The sequence below is a fragment of the Salvelinus sp. IW2-2015 genome, linkage group LG4q.1:29 (assembly GCF_002910315.2).
Source record: "Salvelinus sp. IW2-2015 linkage group LG4q.1:29, ASM291031v2, whole genome shotgun sequence".
Classification (NCBI taxonomy): Eukaryota; Metazoa; Chordata; class Actinopteri; order Salmoniformes; family Salmonidae; genus Salvelinus; species Salvelinus sp. IW2-2015.
In genome coordinates, this window is record NC_036842.1 from 33,361,898 (window position 1) to 33,380,845 (window position 18,948).

An 18,948-nucleotide genomic window follows, 5' to 3' on the forward strand; every position below is an offset into this window, starting at 1 on the left:
GCAAGAGGCATCACTACAGTCCCTGGTTCGATTTCAAACTGTATAACATCCGGCCGTGAATGGGAGTCCTATAGGGTGGCGCACAATTGGCCCAGTGTCGTCCGGGTTTGGCCGGGATAGGCCGTCATTGTAAATAAGAATTTGTTTTTAACTGACTTGCCTAGTTAAATTAAGGTTACATTAAAAAAAGAAAAACATGGTCCCCAGTTATTGGCCATCTAACTATTTTGTTCAGTTACAAGATATATCTGTTTAATTTAGTTAAAAAAGAGACACTAGCCTCATATCCGAAGTGTTTACTAGATAGTAGACTAGTTGGCTAGCCTTACAGTAAAAAAAAAAAACTTGAACGTCAACTTTTCATTGCGTAGCCCGGTGTGCCCTCCTGTACTCTTAAAAATCGTTCTTCACCATCTTCTTCAGTGTTGTAACCAAATAATGTCTCATTATTTGTTTTACAGATTCATCTTTTATTTTGAGAAAGTAGATAACAGTTTAATACTCACATATGAGTTTGAATAATTTAGGTAAAAAGTTGGATATTAAATTATGTGTGTGTATGTATATATATATATATATATATATATATATATATATATATATATATATATAGAGAGAGAGAGAGAGATATATAACTTTTTTGAAAACTCTCAAAACCTAACTTAATTTACATAAACTACAATGAAAATCGGTGGTCAGCTAGCTAGAAAGGTGTCTTTAGTTGCAAAACGTACCGTTATTTTCCAGGCCATTTAAATCTTGAGCTCAAAGTGATTTAATCCTCCAACCGCTAGAGAGTGTCCGATGTTGGGGGGAAATTAGCTAGCTATCTGTCCATCCCCATTTTCTTAAATCCATATAGTTTATTCAATTTAACATTTCAATTAAGAAAATGTTAGCTGACTTGTATATTTGACACCTAGCTACCTAGCTAGCTCTATTTATTAATTTGAGGTTGCTAAATGCATAGCTAGCTAGCTTGCTCTGATTAATTACTCTTTGCTTCAAGTCAGGAGACTAGTTGTATTTTAGAGATATTGTCACACTTATATGTGACACAATAATGATTTCAAAACATTACAACTTGTATGTCAAAGTTTAATTAACAAGATTCTCAGTTCAAACCTCCGCTTGTTTAAAAAAATTGTGCATCTGTTAAACTCCGGCCATTTACCTTTTAGAAACCAATCAGATAATTTCTGCCCTTAGAACACAGTTGACTACACTGAATCGGCGCCATGCATTGAATAACTAGTTATTCTATTCGCACATTTGATAATTTGTCATTACATATTCAGCACGAAATAAAGCAGGTATCTGTTACAATAATCTCATCAGGATGAAATGCAAATTCGCTATGTGGAAGATAAACTGTCAAGACCGCCCTTGAACACAAGGTGGCGGTGATGGACAGTGTAATCCAGGGGCTCTGTTGTAGTCAATTTTATGCGCTGTCTCCTCATACTCCACTAATTCCCTAATCTGATCTGGAAACACAGAATAAGAGGCAGAAATAGGATGGACTATTAAAACACACCATCGGTCTGTTATCAATATGTTTCTGGACAGATGGAGGGGTTGGAGCTGTTGTGTGTGTGTGCGTGCATGACACGCCTGTGGACCTGTATGTGTACATGCCTGTGTGTGTCAGTGGAGGCTGCTGAGGGGAGGACAGCTCATAATAATGTCTGGAATGAAGTCAATGGAGTGGTATCAACCACATGGAAACCACATCTTTGATTTGTTTGATACCATTCCATTGATTCCATTCCAGCCATTTTTATGAGCAGTCCTCCCCTCAGCAGCCTCCACTGTTGTGTGTGTACCTGAATGTGTGTGTGTGTGTGTGTAGTCGGGGCACACAGACACAGGTATGTAGGGCTGTGAGGATTATGGAATTTGGGGTAACAGTTAATTGTCATGCAAATAGCCTTGGTTACTGTCAAAATTGTTTAAAAATGTTTTGAGTTAGTAATGCATCATAATGCATTTTTTTAAATTAGCAATGACATACCTAATGAATACAGCACAGCTTTGGGAACACCCCTGTCTCAAAAATGAATGGTTTTGAGGCGTCACTACAGACCCGGGTTCGATCCCGGCCTGTGTCACAACCGGCCGTGACCGGGAGTACCATAGGACGGTGTACAATTGGCCCGGCGTCATCCGAGTTAGAGGATTGGCTGGGGGGGCTTTACTTGGCTCATTGCGCTCTAGTGTCTCCTTGTGGCGGGCCGGGCGACTGCAGGCTGACTTACGATAGTCAGTTAAACAGTGTTTCCTCCGACACATTGGTGCAGCTGGCTTCCAGGTTAAGAGGGCGGTTGTTAAGAAGCGCGGTTTGGCGGGTCATGTTTCGGAGGACGCATGACTCGACCTTCGCTTCTCCCGAGCCCGTTTGGGAGTTGCAGCAATGAGACAAGATTGTAATGGGATCGCATTTGGATATCACGAAATTGGGAGAAAAATGAGGTAAAAGACCATTTGGAACTTTTGGAAATTAAGCTTCTCCTCCCGTCCGTGCTGTTCTACTCGTCAAATGACTACCAAATTTACCCATTTCATGTAAAAATGTAAAACTGCTATAGGGTAAAACTATATCTACTTGAATACAAAGTTGTATCCCACCTACTCCTAAAATGAATATTAAGATGATTATCTTTTTTTGTTGTTCACGATTTTTGTCCATAATTGTCGGTTACACGACGATATGATAATTGTGCCAGTCCCAGTCAGTAGGCCTGTCTACAGCAGTGTGTGTGAGTGTGAGGGGTAGAGAGGCAGATGGCAACTGTATCAGTTTGCCTTAGGCATGTGGTCTGCAGATATGAGAGGGAAAACCAGGGACTACACATTGCTAGAGATTGTGTGAGCAGTATGTGTCTGTGTCATTACATGGATGAGTTGAGTGTGTGTGTGTGTGTGTGTAGGACTACTGTATTTGGCTGAGCAAGGGTGGAGACCCTTGTTCACTCTTCCTGCCTGTGTGTGTGTGTTATTGTGGGTCAGCCATTTCTGTGGAATGTTCCGCCCTGGCCAGAGAGAAGTCACCACAATGGAATGCACTGAGAAAACAGAAAAACAAAACACTGACTAAGAAAAGCCAGAAAATGAAGAAAGGCTACCTTGCATGTGTGGGTAAGCACACACACCTGTGTCTGTGTGTGTGTGTCTAGCGTCTCTAAAATAATGTAAAAGAGTGTAAGAGACAGAAGGTCAGCACAGGAGAGAGAGAAATAGAAAGAGAGAGAGAAAGAAAGAAAGGAAAAAGCTTCCATTCCCTTTGTCTCCATCATCAGCTGCAGCAATAGCAGTGCAGAGACAGACATAATCACATGCAGACACTTCACACACTCTCTCTCCTCTCTCTCTCCCCCTCCCTCTTTCTTTTACTCTCTTTCTCTCCTTTTTGTCTCTCTTTCTCCTCTCTCTCTCTTCTCTCTCCTCCCTCTCTTATTTCTCTCCCTCCCTCTCTTCTCTGCTCAGAGATTAGCTGGAGGTCATATTGCTGCAATAGTGATCCTCCTGTCTCAACCACACACACACACACACACACACACACACACACACACACACACACACACACACACACACACACACACACACACACACACACACACACAACAGAGAAATATCAGATCAATACTGAAGCACCATTTGACCCTGTGCCCTGTAAGCGTGTGTACGTGCTTGAGTGTGTGTGCGTTCACTCTGTGTGCTAGTATGTGGTGGGAGTCAGGAAGAGTCGGTTGTTAAATGACTGCAGTGAATTGGAATGGTGGGGAGTTGGTGAGTGTGGAGTGTGTGTGTGTGTGTTAGCGCTGCGGCAGGTCGTGGGGGGAGGGGGCATAGGACGTGGGTGGAGAGGAAGGGAGGAATTGAGGGAGGAGGAGGAGGGTGAAGGGGAGGTGGTGGGGGGGGGAGTAGGAGGGAGAGGAGGACGGGACACTGGGTAGAGGAGAGAAAGATGAAGAAAAGGAGAGGATCTCTACCTGTTTCCAGGGCAACGGAAAACTGCAGGTCGGAGTGTTTTCTCCACGCTACGCTGCCCTCTAGCAGAATACTGCAGACACCTCTGCACACAAACTGCAGACACCTATAAACATACACACACACACACAACACAGACTTACCTCAGTGCATACTGAGCAGTGTGTCCTTGCTTCTGAATCTCTGCTAGTGATGGGCTATGAACAGCTCTGTACCTAACACTGAATAACTGTGTTTTACATCAGGTCAGGACTTAATGTATAAGGTGAGTGTGTGTGTGTGTATGTGTGTGTATGTGTGTGTGTGTGTGTCTGCCCCCCCACACTCACACACATGTACACACAAACCAGCTGTAGTTTATGACCACTTCATGTATATTAATCATCTATAAGGTGTCTATAAACAGAGTAGTAACTGTGTATTCAGTCTTGTGTGACTGTCTGATCAGACACTATGGTCTGCCAACGGTGGCTTTGTCGTCCCACACAAACACACACACACACACACACACGTTCCCTTGTGTATTGCTCTGACCTGACATCAGGAGAGGGCAGCTCTGTTCAGCTGTACTCAACAACACTCTTCATCTATTGTTCTCCTCACCACCCTCTCCCTCCAGCTCTGCCTCTCCACCCACCTCTCTGTCGTTCCCCTCTGCAGCCCCCTCTCTCCCCCTCGATTTACCCCTCCTATCCCCTCTTTTCATCCCATCTCCCTCTCCACCCCCCTCTGTCCTTTGATTTCTCCCTCCCATCCCCTCTCTTCACTCCCCTCTTTCCCTGTCAACCTCCTTTCTCCCTCCCTACCCCCTCTCACCCTCTGCACCCCCTCTTTCCCTCTACACCCCCTATCTTCCACCCTACAACCTCTCTCCCCCTCCACCTCCACCCCTCTCTTCCCCCTCTCCCGTCTGGCTAATTCCCATGATACAGTATGTGATTGCCCTAGGGTGGAACATACCAACCGCACTAGATCAAGGGAAGGCACAGAAAGGAAGGAAAGCCTTTTAGTTTCCATCTTGACACACACTTTAGAACCTGTCTTCTCTACTACAGCAGTGTTCCTTAAACCAATCCTCAGGAACTCCCAGTTGTTGTACATGTAACAGTATAACTTTAGTACTGTCCCCTCGCCCCGACACGGGCGCGAACCAGGGACCCTCTGCACACATCAACAACAGTCACCCACGAAGCGTCGTTAATTTCACATCCGTTACATACATACCTGTTACATTTCACCACTAGCACGACTTATTCAGCTAATTAAGGGCTTGCTGATTAGCTCACTCACGCTAGTAAAACCAAATGCATGCTTTTCAACCGTTCGCTGCCCGCACCCGCCCGCCCGACTAGCATCACTACTCTGGAGGGTTCTGACTTAGAATATGTGGACAATTATAAATACCAAGGTGTCTGGCTAGACTGTAAACTCTCCTTCCAGACTCACATTAAACATCTCCAATCCAAAATTAAATCTAGAATCGGCTTCCTATTTCGCAACAAAGTTTCCTTCACTCACGCCACCAAACATACCCTCGTAAAACTGACTATCCTACCGATCCTCAACTTCGGCGATGTCATTTACAAAATAGCTTCCAATACTCTACTCAGCAAACTGGATGCAGTCTATCACAGTGCCATCCGTTTTGTCACCAAAGCCCCTTATACCACCCACCACTGCGACCTGTATGCTCTAGTCGGCTGGCCCTCGCTACATATTCGTCGCCAGACCCACTGGCTCCAGGTCATCTATAAGTCTATGCTAGGTAAAGCTCTGCCTTATCTCAGCTCACTGGTCACGATAACAACACCCACCCGTAGCGCGCGCTCCAGCAGGTATATCTCACTGGTTGTCCCCAAAGCCAACACCCCCTTTGGCCGCCTTTCCTTCCAGTTCTCTGCTGCCAATGACTGGAACGTATTGCAAACGTATCGCTGAAGCTGGAGACTTATATTTCCCTCACTAACTTTAAACATCAGCTATCTGAGCAGCTAACCGATCGCTGCAACTGTACATAGCCAATCTGTAAATAGCCCACCCAATCTACCTACCTCATCCCCATATTGTTTTTATTTACTTTTTTGCACACCAGTATTTCTACTTGCACATCATCATCTGCTAATCTATCACTCCTGTGTTAATTTGCTAAACTGTAATTACTTTGCTACTATGGTCTATTTTTTGCCTTACCTCCTCATGTCATTTGCACACACTGTATATAGACTTGATTTTTTTTCTATTGTGTTATTGACTGTACGCTTGTTTATTCCATGTGTAACTCTGTGTTGTTGTTTGTGTCGCAATGCTTTGCTTTATCTTGGCCAGGTCGCAGTTGTAAATGAGAACTTGTTCTCAACTAGCTTACCTGGTTAAATAAAGATTAAATATATATATTTTTTTAAATCAAATTGAATCAGGTGTGCTAGTTATGGAATTCAACAGTTATGGGTTGGGGTCCCAGAGGAAAGGTTTGAAAAGCACTGATCTACACAAGAGACCCCCTACCAGTGCTATATCACACACACACACACTGGTGTAACCCAAACCATCTCCCCCTTCTCAGTCTGCAGGGGTACGATCTGTTACCCTGAGCCTGGGTCACGTTTAGTAGGTATAAAATGTTTTGAAACACAGAGTAAAACTGAATGTGTCCAATAACAGCACATATTTTGGTTTTCGGGTTTCAAGACATTGTGCTAGTGACATACTAAACACAACTCCGGTTAAATGTTTTTAAGGTTGAGTATTAGCTTCTAGACACCTCAGATACTTCCCTTAGCCCCTATACCCCTACAGTGCATGTAAGGGGCATTCCCAGATACCTGAGAACAGGCAGAGCAATGGGAACACCTGAGAGGGATAAAATTGACAGACATTAGTGCTCTCACTCTCTAAACCCGGTCCATCTCGCTCACCCTCTCTCTCACCCCTCCCCCCTCTTGCTGCTGTAGAAAGGGACAGGTGTGTGACTTTGTCCTTCCATTACCCCTCTCTTCCTCTAATTAATTGACACACCAATCTATCAAACAGCAAATTACTATCCTGCCACTGATGCTTTGTGTCAAGGAGAACTGCTGATTTTAACGATGACAACAAATTAAGGCCATAGTTTAATTTGCTTCCAATAAAAATGTAATGCATAGAATAGACATGCATCGCTTACCCTGTGGAAATCTATATTTGTAGGCCTATATTCTATAGATGTCTACCTGCAAATAATTTCCTCTGAATAAACAGGCTACCATTAGATTATTCTGAAACAGGCCTAATATACAATATACAAAAGTAATCGTCAATGGGAATCTGATTAACGATCGTTACCGAACCGACGTCACCGCGGAGGCAGGGGTGACATCTCTCTCGATGACTCCTTCTGTAATGATCAGCTACTCTGGTCTAGGGGCGAGGAGAAAGTCAGTCGCTAGCCTTGTGTAGGGTGTGTGAGGGACATGAAAAATGCCTTTCTCCCGTCGGAGACAACAGCCCGGTGATCTCATGAATATATTCTAGCTGGCGGGCCATTGTGCAATAGTCAGGGAGGTATGCAATCCAGTTTCATAGGCAAAAACGGCTGCTTGGAGCAAGGACCAACTACTACACAGCGATTCTTCTCACTTTTGTGCATGCTTACATTCCGAGTAGTGACGACGCCGGCCAAGCAGTGATACGGATCTTTTGAGGCCAATTCGACGAGGCTGCCAGCTACAGTTTTAAAGGGGAAACGATTCGCCACATGCAGACATGGGTGCGAACGTTACAACTTGAAGACAGACAAGACACACTGTTGCGGATATAAGGAAAAATAGCTAACATAGCCTAATTGTCACCGACCGATATTTCTTGGAACTATCTACCAGCTGAATAATACATAATCAAATAGAGAATTCCAACCACGGGTAGTTGGAGTCAAAGGTAAGCCCCAGCAGAAAACCAGATGGCTAGGCTAGCGTTGTCGAATAGCCTACTGTAGCCACTAACGTTAAGCTATTTGCAAATATATCCCAGCCTAAATATGCATTCACTAGCCTGTGTTGTATAACGTTTGGACAGCGTCTGCATCTCGGTTTGTCTGACAAGCGCTCCAGAACACGTTGTTTAATTGCTGCAAACAATTGTTTGGTCATGCCTTGTTGGCTACCGTTCTGTATGTAGCCTACAGGGCAATGGCTAATTTAGCTACAAAGTAGCTAGCATAATTACGTGGTTGAGTCCCCTTCTCGAATGGGGAAACATGGACATAACCGACAGTACAATAGTCGGGTTGTAAACAAACGGTGTCGTAACACCTCTGGGCAGTTTCTGATATTACAAGGTTAGATGAAACAAAATGTCTCCCATTGTTATTTCAAGTGCGAGCAGCATGCGTAGCATGGTGGCTACGATGTAGCACTGACTACCTTGGAATTCTCTGACATCTATCTGTAAACGATGCACGATTTCAGTGGAAACGTGTCCGTGCATTACTTACATTGTATCCGCGCAAAGCATAACGTTTCAACAACAGTATGGTTGATGTTTTGTGTGTGAGAGAGGATTGGGTTGAATGTGTGTTTTATTAGGCTACAACAAATGTATACTGACAGATTATCTTGCGATATATCGATCGCCTCACGATGAGATCTGAGCTGGTGCTAAATAGATTAGCGCCAAAAAGCTACATCTCTTGTAGGCAATTTAGCTCCTTAAACACCATCGTCTTTGTGTGAGTTTCCATCAGACTAGACGCTGTGTTGCGTATTGCTAAAACACAAACTTAACCTAGCTCAAGGCAGTCAAAGAATATTATCACCCCTGTGTATCACCTCAGCCACCACATACCTGTGTATTCATGAGGACTTTCTATATGTAAATGGTTAGTTTGCACACTTATATCCAGACCTACATGTACAACGATACACAAATAACACATCTGAAGGACCGGTCAGCAACATTACATTTACATTAACATCCCAAGGAACAGTGCTGGTCCAGAGACTGGGGGTTGAGGGACACTGCCCCAGGTATTTAGGGGTCCAGCTGCAGCCAGGTGAGGCAGCTGGGTGTCAGAGGTTAAAGGTGAGGCTAGGTGACAACACATGGCATGGGTGACTTATCGGCCAGCCCCTGGTTGCTAGATGGAGTCAAACCCAGAGGTAGGTGAGATTGGGAGTAGGCCTATTCCACATACACACGTTCTACCCAGGCCTGTGAGGAATATCAGATCTTTACAATGCCTGAAGAAGTTTTGAACTCAGGAACCACATCAATATGATATAATGATATTGCAGTCTGTGTAGGCCTGTTTTATTAATTAATTAATTTAACCTTTTAATTAACTATGCAAGTTCTTATTTACAATGACGGCCTACCAAACCCTCCCCTAACCCAAACGACGCTGGGCCAATTGTGCGCCGCCATATGGGACTCCCGATCACGGCCGGTTGTGATCCAGCCTGGGATCAGACCAGTGCCGTAGACCTCTGCGCCACTCAGGAGCTGAATTTATGTATCTGAAATGCACCCACTGTATGTGTCTGGCTCTCACTTACAGACGGGCGGGCAGACAGACAGCATGGATGACCTGAGGGTTCTGCTGGTTCTCAACAGAACTGCTGCTGTCACCTGAAATTCTGTCTCATTGCTGTTAGAGACACACACACACCAGTAGCAGTGTGTGGGTAAAATCACCCAGGAAGCCAAGCCGGTAAAAAAAGGCATATTACAACCTATGTTGGGGGGTGTTTTGCTGCACCAGGAAAACCCACGGTTGAGCTCAGCTCAATGCCGATTGGCTAATTATTATAATATTTTTATCTAGGGAGGCCAAATGCTTGCTGGCATCAATCAATCAAATACTACAGCGGTCACATGTTATACTCTTTTGGTCCAGACAGCATCAGATACATGGGGTACACATACTGAGACCGAGGGGTGCTGTTTCCCTCGCTCTGATGGTTTCTACAGTGAGAGTCAGCTACTTCCAAATTCACCATTTTTAGGGGGAAACACAGAGATGATAGAGAAATTATTTTATAATTGTAATTTATTTATTGGTCAAATATTTGGGGAAGCCTGACCTCCCTTGGCATCCATGAATACACACCACTGCGCACACATGTCACCGACCTGTAGCATCCCTGTTCCCTTTCCGTCTTTGCCGTGCCTTTGTTATTTTGAGAGATTTATCAAAAGTCATGTACTTATCAAAAGTCAGTTTGTGGCACATTTGACTTCACATTTGATTTGGATCATATATGATCAATATTATGAAAATATTGTTTATTCTGTCAACTAAGGCAGTCTTTATAACAATTTTAAATTCAATGCTTGACAGTTGTGAATTGTCCCTGCAATCAGAGCAAATCGAAAGCATTTGGCTTGCATCTCAGACTAACCCATAAAATCTACTGAAAATTGATACACTATAGTTACTTTAGTGCATAGACAACATTCTAGCGTAGAACTAGTTCATTGTAATTATGATTCAAGTAATCAAGGCCTGCCTGAACCCAAATCAAAATCAATTTTGTCTTGAAACAACCAAACTGAAAATAATTCTAGACTCAAACTGATGTTTTTGGTCCCTCCCCATTGTTTAAGTGAAAGACTGACATTTCTGTGTGTCTTCGGCTATTTTCACATTTTTGGGCAAGTGACCATAATCTTTGGGCAACCTGAAAAAAATTATCCTGACAACCCCGATGGGCAATTACCTATCAGACCTAAATGTCAATCCACACACAATTATGGATTAAGTCCATGTGACAATGTCTGTGTCTAGAATGATGATAATGTTTACAACGGTACCTCTGGTGATTGACAGTATGGTAGATGGCACTGGACTCACTTCCCTCTTCACTTGTTTCTCCTCACCCCTCCTCCAGACATCCCTCAGTGAGTGGGTCAGCAGCATACAACCCTGCATACCACTGCTGGCTTGTCTCTGAAGCTAAGCAGGTTAGGTCCTGGTCAGTCCCTAGATGGGAGACAAGATGCTGCAAGAAGTGGTGTTGGAGGGCCAGTAGGAGGCACTCTTTCATCTGGTCTAGAATAAAATATCACAATGCCCCAGGGCAGTAATAGGGAACGTTGCCCTGTGCCGTCTTTCAGATGGGATGTTAAATGGGTGTCCTGACTCTCTGTGGCCACTAAAGAGCCTATGGCACTTATCGTAAGTGTAGGGTTGTTAACCCAGCTGTCTTGGCTAAATTCCATATCTGGCCCTCATACCTTCATGGTCACCTAATCATCCCCAGCTTCCAATTGGCTCATTCGTCTCCCCTGTAACTATTCCCCAGGTTTTTGCTGTAAATGAGTTCTCAGTCAACTTACCTGGTCAAATAAGGGTTAAAAGTGAAAGGGTGAAAGCTACCTAATCCTGGACTGCTGGTCTGGTAGGTGACAGTCATTGGAGTCCATTCATCTGGCTGTGAGTCTTCTACATGCAGGCAGACAGACAAACAGTCACAGGGATTGAGGACACACAACCTTCTCCAAGGGCTTTTGTTCCAGCCCCACGGAAACACAACTGATTCAACTAATTAAATGAGACATCACTATACTGAGAAATGGAGCCTTTGTTCATGTTTTTTCAGGGCCCCCATACTATACAATGAGGATGAGGAAGTGATTTGCTGTTTGGGGTAAGTTTCTCAAAAACAAGTGAAATCACAAAAAAAGGTGTCGATCCTTCCTTAACATGCCATTTACATAAAAAATTAAAGATTTGGTTGTAAAAAAGGAAACTTTTCCTTTAAGGTCTTGATGATCAGTTGATTATTTAAATAATGTGTTAGTGCTGGGCCGGAACAATAGCCTGCACACTCTGTAGCCCTCCAGGACTAGGGTTGAAGACCAGCCAAGGCTTGTTCTTACAAAGCGTCTGAGTAAGAGTGCTAATCTAGGATCAGTTTTGCCTATTAGATCATAATTATAAGGAGGGAATGGGTGGATCCTAGATCAGCACTCTACTCTGTGAATGTGGGCCCAGACCACTACTCTGGGTGGTTTGGTGTCTTGGGTGGTATATAAGTGTGTGTTTGTACTGTTATTACACAACATCAATTAGCAAGTCATGAGCCAGAGCCAAGTTTCCATGTACATTCAGCAGAGCAGTAGGGGAATCCATCAGTGCGTTTCTCAGCCCTGGGTCCTATTCATTTGGTACAAAACGGAAGGAAACTGGGAAGTACTATCTGAACTTGTCCAATAAGAAGCCAGTGTCCTAATTAATACAACCCTGCTGGTGACAAGCAGTAAACACTGTGACCTTTGAATGGAGAGGGAGATAGATGGGGAGATGCTGAGTGAGAGAGAACAGTGGTTTACTATAGTAGAGGTGTTAACAGGGGCTCTGCAGAACAAACTGGAGCTTCACTTCAGATGTTTGAAATCTTTATGTTGAGTTCCACTATAAAGCTCTATTATATAAAAACATTTTTTTTTTAAACATTCATTAACAGACGCTCTTATCCAGAGCGACTTACAGTATGAGTGCATACATTTCCATACTTTTTCTTACTGGTCCCCTGTGGGAATAGAACCCGCAACCCTGGAGTTGCAGCACCATGCTCTACCAACTGAACCAAATGGAACTATCTCGTCTGAAGTCAGACTGGGGGCAGAGGACAGGGGTCATAGTTCAGCCTAGGATAATGCCTGATTCTCACCAATGGAGCCAACCCAAACCCTACTGTGCTGGCTCGGATAGTTCCCTTTAACATCATATTTTTCCTTCATAGCTTGTTCTCCATCTTCTTTTTAAATAGGGAGCCAATTTGTTTTCAGCACTTTTATTTTCATGACTGATCAAAACTTGTGTTCTCATGGCTCTCTCTTGTCCCTCTGCAGGAGAAATGTGTTTAGCAATATATTTAGAACATTGCAAAATACATTGTATCGGCAGCTAAGTATTGTGATAATATCGTATCGTGAGGTCCCTGGTAATTCCCAGCCCTAGTAGATGAGAAACCAGGCCAGCCCAGTACAGCTCAGCATGGTTTCGTTTGGCCCTATAGGAGTGTTAACCAGGAATAGGTGAGGCTACATTAACAGAAGTATGAAGTGGGTGGAGGTTAGCTGCATTGCCTAACAGTGAGGGGTAAGGGAAATCTGTCTGTTTGTCAGGAGGTATCAGGTGGGTCAAGGTCACTGAAATCAACCCCTCATAGCCTGGTTCCTCTAGGTTTCTTCCTAGGTTTTGGCCTTTCTAGGGAGTTTTTCCTAGCCACCGTGCTTCTACACCTGCATTGCTTGCTGTTTGGGGTTTTAGGCTGGGTTTCTGTACAGCACTTCGAGATATTAGCTGATGTACGAAGGGCTATATAAAATAAACTTGATTTGATTCTCGTAATTGTGGAAAACATTCCCCTTGCATACCCTTAGGTACAGATCTAGGACCTGCGTAACACCCCCAAGTCTATTAGGTGGGAGGAGACTATACTGACCTTAGATCAGTGTCTAGGGGTAATGACATCCTACCCTCATACCAGGATGTGATGAGATGTTTCCAGTGTGTGTTTCCACCTTAAGCTTCTGAATAGTTCCTTCTCCGCATCTCACTGATAATCTCGATATGATTTGAACTTGGTGTATTAAAAGAACAGTTCACCCAAATTACAAAAATGTTTTATTGGATTCGTTACCCTGTAAACTCATTTGAGTGAACTATCCCTTTAATCTACCCTCCAACATGTAGATGTATTTCAGTTCACTGAACACTTCACCTGTGTCTCAGACCTGTGTCTCAGACCTGTAGACCTGTGTCTCAGACCTGTGTCTCAGACCATGTATTGTAAAGGTCCATCTATATTGGAGGGACGCGGAACGAATGAGTACCATTGCTTATATGTGAATTAGTGGTGCGCAGTCTGACCGCACGTCAGTTTTTTTTTTTAATCAGATGCCTCCATCACCCAACCTGCTGTCACACTACGTTTTCCACGGAGAACCATGAATCGCAGTAGTATAAATTGCTTTTCGGCCCATGTGTGGGAAAAACTCCTAGGCTGTGTTTACACAGTCACCCCAATTCTAATGTATTGGCATATCTGATACCGATCTGATCTTTTCCCCATTGTGTAACCAGCAAAAACCACATGGAAACTGATCTTTTGACTTCTGATTTATACCACATCCGTGTGGTTCTCAATCCTGATACAATTCTGATGGTTCATATGTGACCTCAGTCTGGACACTATAATCTTTTTTTTTTTGCTCTGAAGTGTTTTATAGTTTTTTGTTGTTGTTTTTTTGCACATGACCTGTTGTTGCATGACAACCACCCAAAAATGTAAAGGAACAGTGATAGGAAATTAAAATAGCATCTGTGTGCTATTTCAAAAGTCATGCACAAATCTTAGTAATGCACATATCTGATATGGGCCACATATAAAACTGAGTGTAGACAGTCAGAAAAATTATTATCTGAATTTGGTTCTTAGCCTGCATTTACACAGCCATCCTAAGTCATGTGTATTTAGATTCAGCTTTATATGAGCTGTATCTGGAGGTCTCTGAGTGTTTAATGAAATAAGATGCCTCATCTAAATACTCCCTGCGAGTGACAGTGTGACTGCTCCTAGTGGCTGTACTCACAATGAGTGACAGATAGATAGGATATGATAGATATGCAAACCTGTGTGTCAGACCGTGTGAGTCAGAGATGTGGGTGGGACTCCCTCTCTAACACACTTAACTGTTGTTCGACTCCATGAACACACATGTTGGCTATGTAGGAGGAATAACGAGGTGGTGGCTGGACAGTCGGGTGGTGTTTTTGTCTGGGAGAGATGGGAGGAGGATGGGGCGAGGGAATGGGAGAGCGAGAGGGAGAAATGGGAGGAGAGTGAGGGAAGGAGAACACCCACACTCGCGCACACAAGGTTGAAGGGAACTAATATCCATAGAGAAGGTTTCTGTCTGGTAACTGTCACTCTATATATCCCCTCCCCCACACACACCCCCCTCTTCAATCTGCAGGGTGTCTGACCCAATTCTGTGAGGAGACGAAGAAGAAAGAGATGGCTCTAATGTTGGCAACAAATTAGCCTGTCAGTTAGCGGAGCTTACCCTGGAATGAAGAGTAATTTACAGAGAAAGAGAGGGATGGAGAGCGAGGCAGAAAGGGAGGGTGAAGAAGAGAGACGGGGATGGAGGGAGGGAAAGTTATATTGAAGGCGTGTGATCCTAAAACTGAGAAATGGCAGTGCAAGAGAAGCCCCCTCTCGCTCTCTCTCAGCCGTTAACGAGCTGTGTGTGTGTAGGCAGCCTCTTCATGGCTGTTCTCTTCAATTCCTGCTGCTGCCCCTCCCCCTCCCTTCTATGAGAAGCGTTACGCCAGGCAGTGATAGGCTACCGCTCTGAGACACACACACACGGATACGCACACATAGAGACCGAGGCTAAAAGGGAGAGGAGGGTAATTTGTGTGGGCTATGGTGGTGAAATCACTGCTTCAGTTCAATGCTATGAGACTAATTTCTCTCTCAATTCAGTTCAATTCAATTGAATTGACATGATATTGGTGATGACAAGGCAACGATAATACATGGAATAATAAATGATCACAAAATAATTAGGCCTATACAGAATACGAATGAAACACAAATGACACCCCATTCAATACTCTCTCTCTCTCTCTCTCTCTCTCTCTCTCTCTCTCTCTCTCTCTCTCTCTCTCTCTCTCTCTCAGGCTGCCTGTCAGGGTCTTGTTGACCCCCCCGTTCCTCCGATGAACCCCCTCAACTCCATGAAACCCGGTCTGCCTCCCACTCCGCACAGGTACACACACACACACACACACACACACAGTGACTCATAGAGGGAGTGCTGAGCTGATTGTCAGTTGGCTTCTGGTTGGCTTTGACCTCTCACCTATCTTGCTATTGGCTGAACTCTGGGATCTGACTGCCGATTTGCTGCTGCTGGCCCGAGCGCTGGTTTCCTGTTTAAGAGTTCACTTCCTGTGGTTTCAAGAGAGGAAGTGGAGCGTAACCTTATCCGCACACACACACCAGGGTTGGGCTCAGTTCAATTGAGAATGTCTCATAAATTCCAATTCAATTCTTGAATTTTAATTAGTAAACAGGATACATAATTGCAATTTGAATTAAAGGAAATATAATTGAATTCAATGAAATTTAATTACATTAAAATTCCTGTTCTATTCTATATTAAGTGTGGTCTTTACAAATATACATTACAAGTCAAAAGTTTGGACACACCTACTCATTCAAGGCCTTTTCTTTATTTTTACTATTTTCTACATTGTATTTTAATAGTGAAGACCTCAAAACTATGAAATAACACATATGGAATCATGTGGTAACCAAAAAAGTGTTAAACAAATCAAAATATATTTTAGAATCTTCAAAGTAGCCACCCTTTGCCTTGATGACAGCTTTGCACACTCTTGGCATTTTCTCAACCAGCTTCACCTGGAAGGCTTTCCAACAGTCTTGGAGGAGTTTCCACATATGCTGAGCACTTGCTGGCTGATTTTCCTTCACTCTGCGGTCCAACTCATCCCAAACCATCTCAATTGGGTTGAGGTTGGGTGATTGTGGAGGCCAGGTCATCTGATGCAGCACTCCATCACTCTCCTCCTTGGTCAAATAGCCCTTACACAGCCTGGTGGTGTGTTGGGTCATTGTACTGTTGAAAAACATGATCGTCCCACTAAGCGCAAACAAAATGGGATGGCATATCGCTGCAGAATGCTGTGGTAGCCATGCTGGTTAAGTGTGCCTTCAATTCTAAATAAATCACTGACAGTGTCACCAGCAAAGCACCCCCACACCATTGCACCTCCTCCATGCTTCACGGTGGGAACCACACATGCAGAGATCATCTGTTCATCTACTCTGTGTCTCACAAAGACATGTCGGTTGGAACCAAAAATCTTCTGATTTGGACTCGACAGATTCCCGCCAGTCTAATGTCCATTGCTCGTGTTTCTTGACCCAAGCAAGTCTCTTCTTATTGTTGTCCTTTAGTTGTGGTTTCTTTGCAGCAATTTGGCCATGAAGGCCTGATTCCCGCAGTCTCACATGAACAGTTGATGTTGAGATGTCTGTTAATTGAACTCTGTTAAGCATTTTATGTGGGCTGCAATTTCTGAGGCTGGTAACTCTAATGAACTTATCCTCTGCAGCAGAGGTAACTCTGGGTCTTCCATTCATGTGGTGGTCTTCATGAGAGCCAGTTTCATCATAGTGCTTGATGGTTTGATTGACCTTCATAGCTTAAAATAATGATGAACTGTCGTTTCTCTTTGCTTATTTGAGCTGTTCTTGCCATAATATGGACTTGGTCTTTTACCATATAGGGCTATCTTCCACCCCTACCTTGTCACAGTAGAACTGATTGTCTCAAACACATTAAGAAGGAAAGAAATTCCACAAATTAACTTTTAACAAGGCACTCCTGTTAATTGGAATGCATTCCAGGTGACTACCTGATGAAGCTGGTTGAGAGAATGCCAAGAGTGTTCAAAGCTGTCAAGGCAAAGGGTGGCTACTTTGAAACATCTGAAATATAAATATATTTTAATTTGTTTAACACTTTTTTGGGTTACTACATGATTCCTTATGTGTTTTGATGTCTTATTATTATTCTACAATGTATAAATAAAGAAAAACCCTGTAATGAGTAGGTGTGTCCAACCTTTTGACTGGTACTGTACATAAAACATCAAACATGTTGTTATATACATATCATTTTGGGGGGAAACAATTGATTTGCAGAACAAACTCTTAAAAAGAACAATATATGTATGCAAATATTCTAAGTTATTCTATTTCATTCATCATTTAAATATGGGGAAAATACATTTCCCAGAATGCATTAGCTAAACCTTAAAGTTGACCCTGAAGCCTTCAAAAAGAAGCCAAACAAATTAAATGGTTGGTGGAAATTTAATTGGCTATTCTATGCACTAAGGTTGAAAGAGTACATGAATACCGTTTCCAGAGAAAAGTGATATATTCTTTGGTATCTGGACGTGTTACATGTCACATTCAATTAAACTATTATGTTATTATTTATTTATAAATATATTTTACCCCCTTTTTCCCTCCCAATTTCAATTATGATCTTGTCTCTTCGCTGCAACTTCCCAACGGGCTCGGGAGAGGCCACGGTCGAGTCATGCGTCCTCCAAAACATGACCCGTCAAACCGCTCTCCTTAACATCCGCCCTCTTAACCCGCAAGCCAGCTGCACAAATGTGTTGGAGGAAACGCCGTTCACTGACGATCTAAGTCAGCCTGCTGGTGCCCGGCCCGCCACAAGGAGTCGCTAGGGCGCGATGAGCCAAGTAAAGCCCTCCCAAACCCTAGCCTAACCCGGACGACGCTGGGCCAATTGTTTGACGCCTTATGGGACTCCCGGTCACGGCCGGATGTGACACAGCCTGCGATGCAGTGCCTTAGTCCGCTGCACCACACGGGAGGCTGAAACTCTTATTCTCTCACTGAGTGGAATTTCTATGAAATGCGCTGTATTAAATTACACTTCCTGTCACTCAAATTCAAATTCTACATCCTGTGGGGTGTGGCCAATTTCAATTCATGAGTTGAATGGGAGTCAATTCCACATTTATGAATTGAGCCCAACACTGACACACACACACACTCAGGAGCCTCCTCTCCCTCGGAAGGGCTGCTCATACTGGTTTCTAAGTAACTGCTTTGTTGTTGTTATGGAAACGTTGTTGAGTGCCTCTTGAGGATGTGATGTGGTACAAGTCATTCAACTCCTACAAATACTCCCACTTGTCTTTCTCTTCAACAAACTAACAATAACTGCTTCCTCTCCTCTCCTTCATCTGCACAGATCTGACAAATTAGGATAGATGAGAGAGCATTATGGTGGTGTACAGTTACCTACCAGGTATTGCTTTCACCTGTCCAGGGTCTATATGTAGCAAGCGTCTGAGAGTAGGAGTGCTGATCTAGGATCAATCCCCTTTCCATGTAC

General features: G+C 43.6%; 1 protein-coding gene across 8 annotated transcripts in view; it reads left to right on the top strand.

The window, feature by feature from the left end:
* Nucleotides 1–7,369: 7,369 nt before the first annotated feature.
* LOC111961854 (zinc finger MIZ domain-containing protein 2) overlaps nucleotides 7,370–18,948 on the top strand; it is a 41,259-nt gene continuing 29,680 nt past the window's right edge. For 5 of the 8 annotated variants that reach the window (XM_023984441.2, XM_023984445.2, XM_023984444.2 and 2 more), the window contains exons 1-2: nucleotides 7,371–7,902; nucleotides 15,662–15,750. In XM_023984441.2, the coding sequence (XP_023840209.1) occupies nucleotides 15,701–15,750 (50 nt within the window). In that variant the 5' untranslated portion in view covers nucleotides 7,371–7,902; nucleotides 15,662–15,700. Of the gene's footprint in view, nucleotides 7,903–11,564; nucleotides 11,613–15,661; nucleotides 15,751–18,948 lie in introns of all 8 variants that reach the window. The other 3 variants (XM_023984446.3, XM_023984448.2, XM_023984442.2) reach the window with 2 other exon arrangements.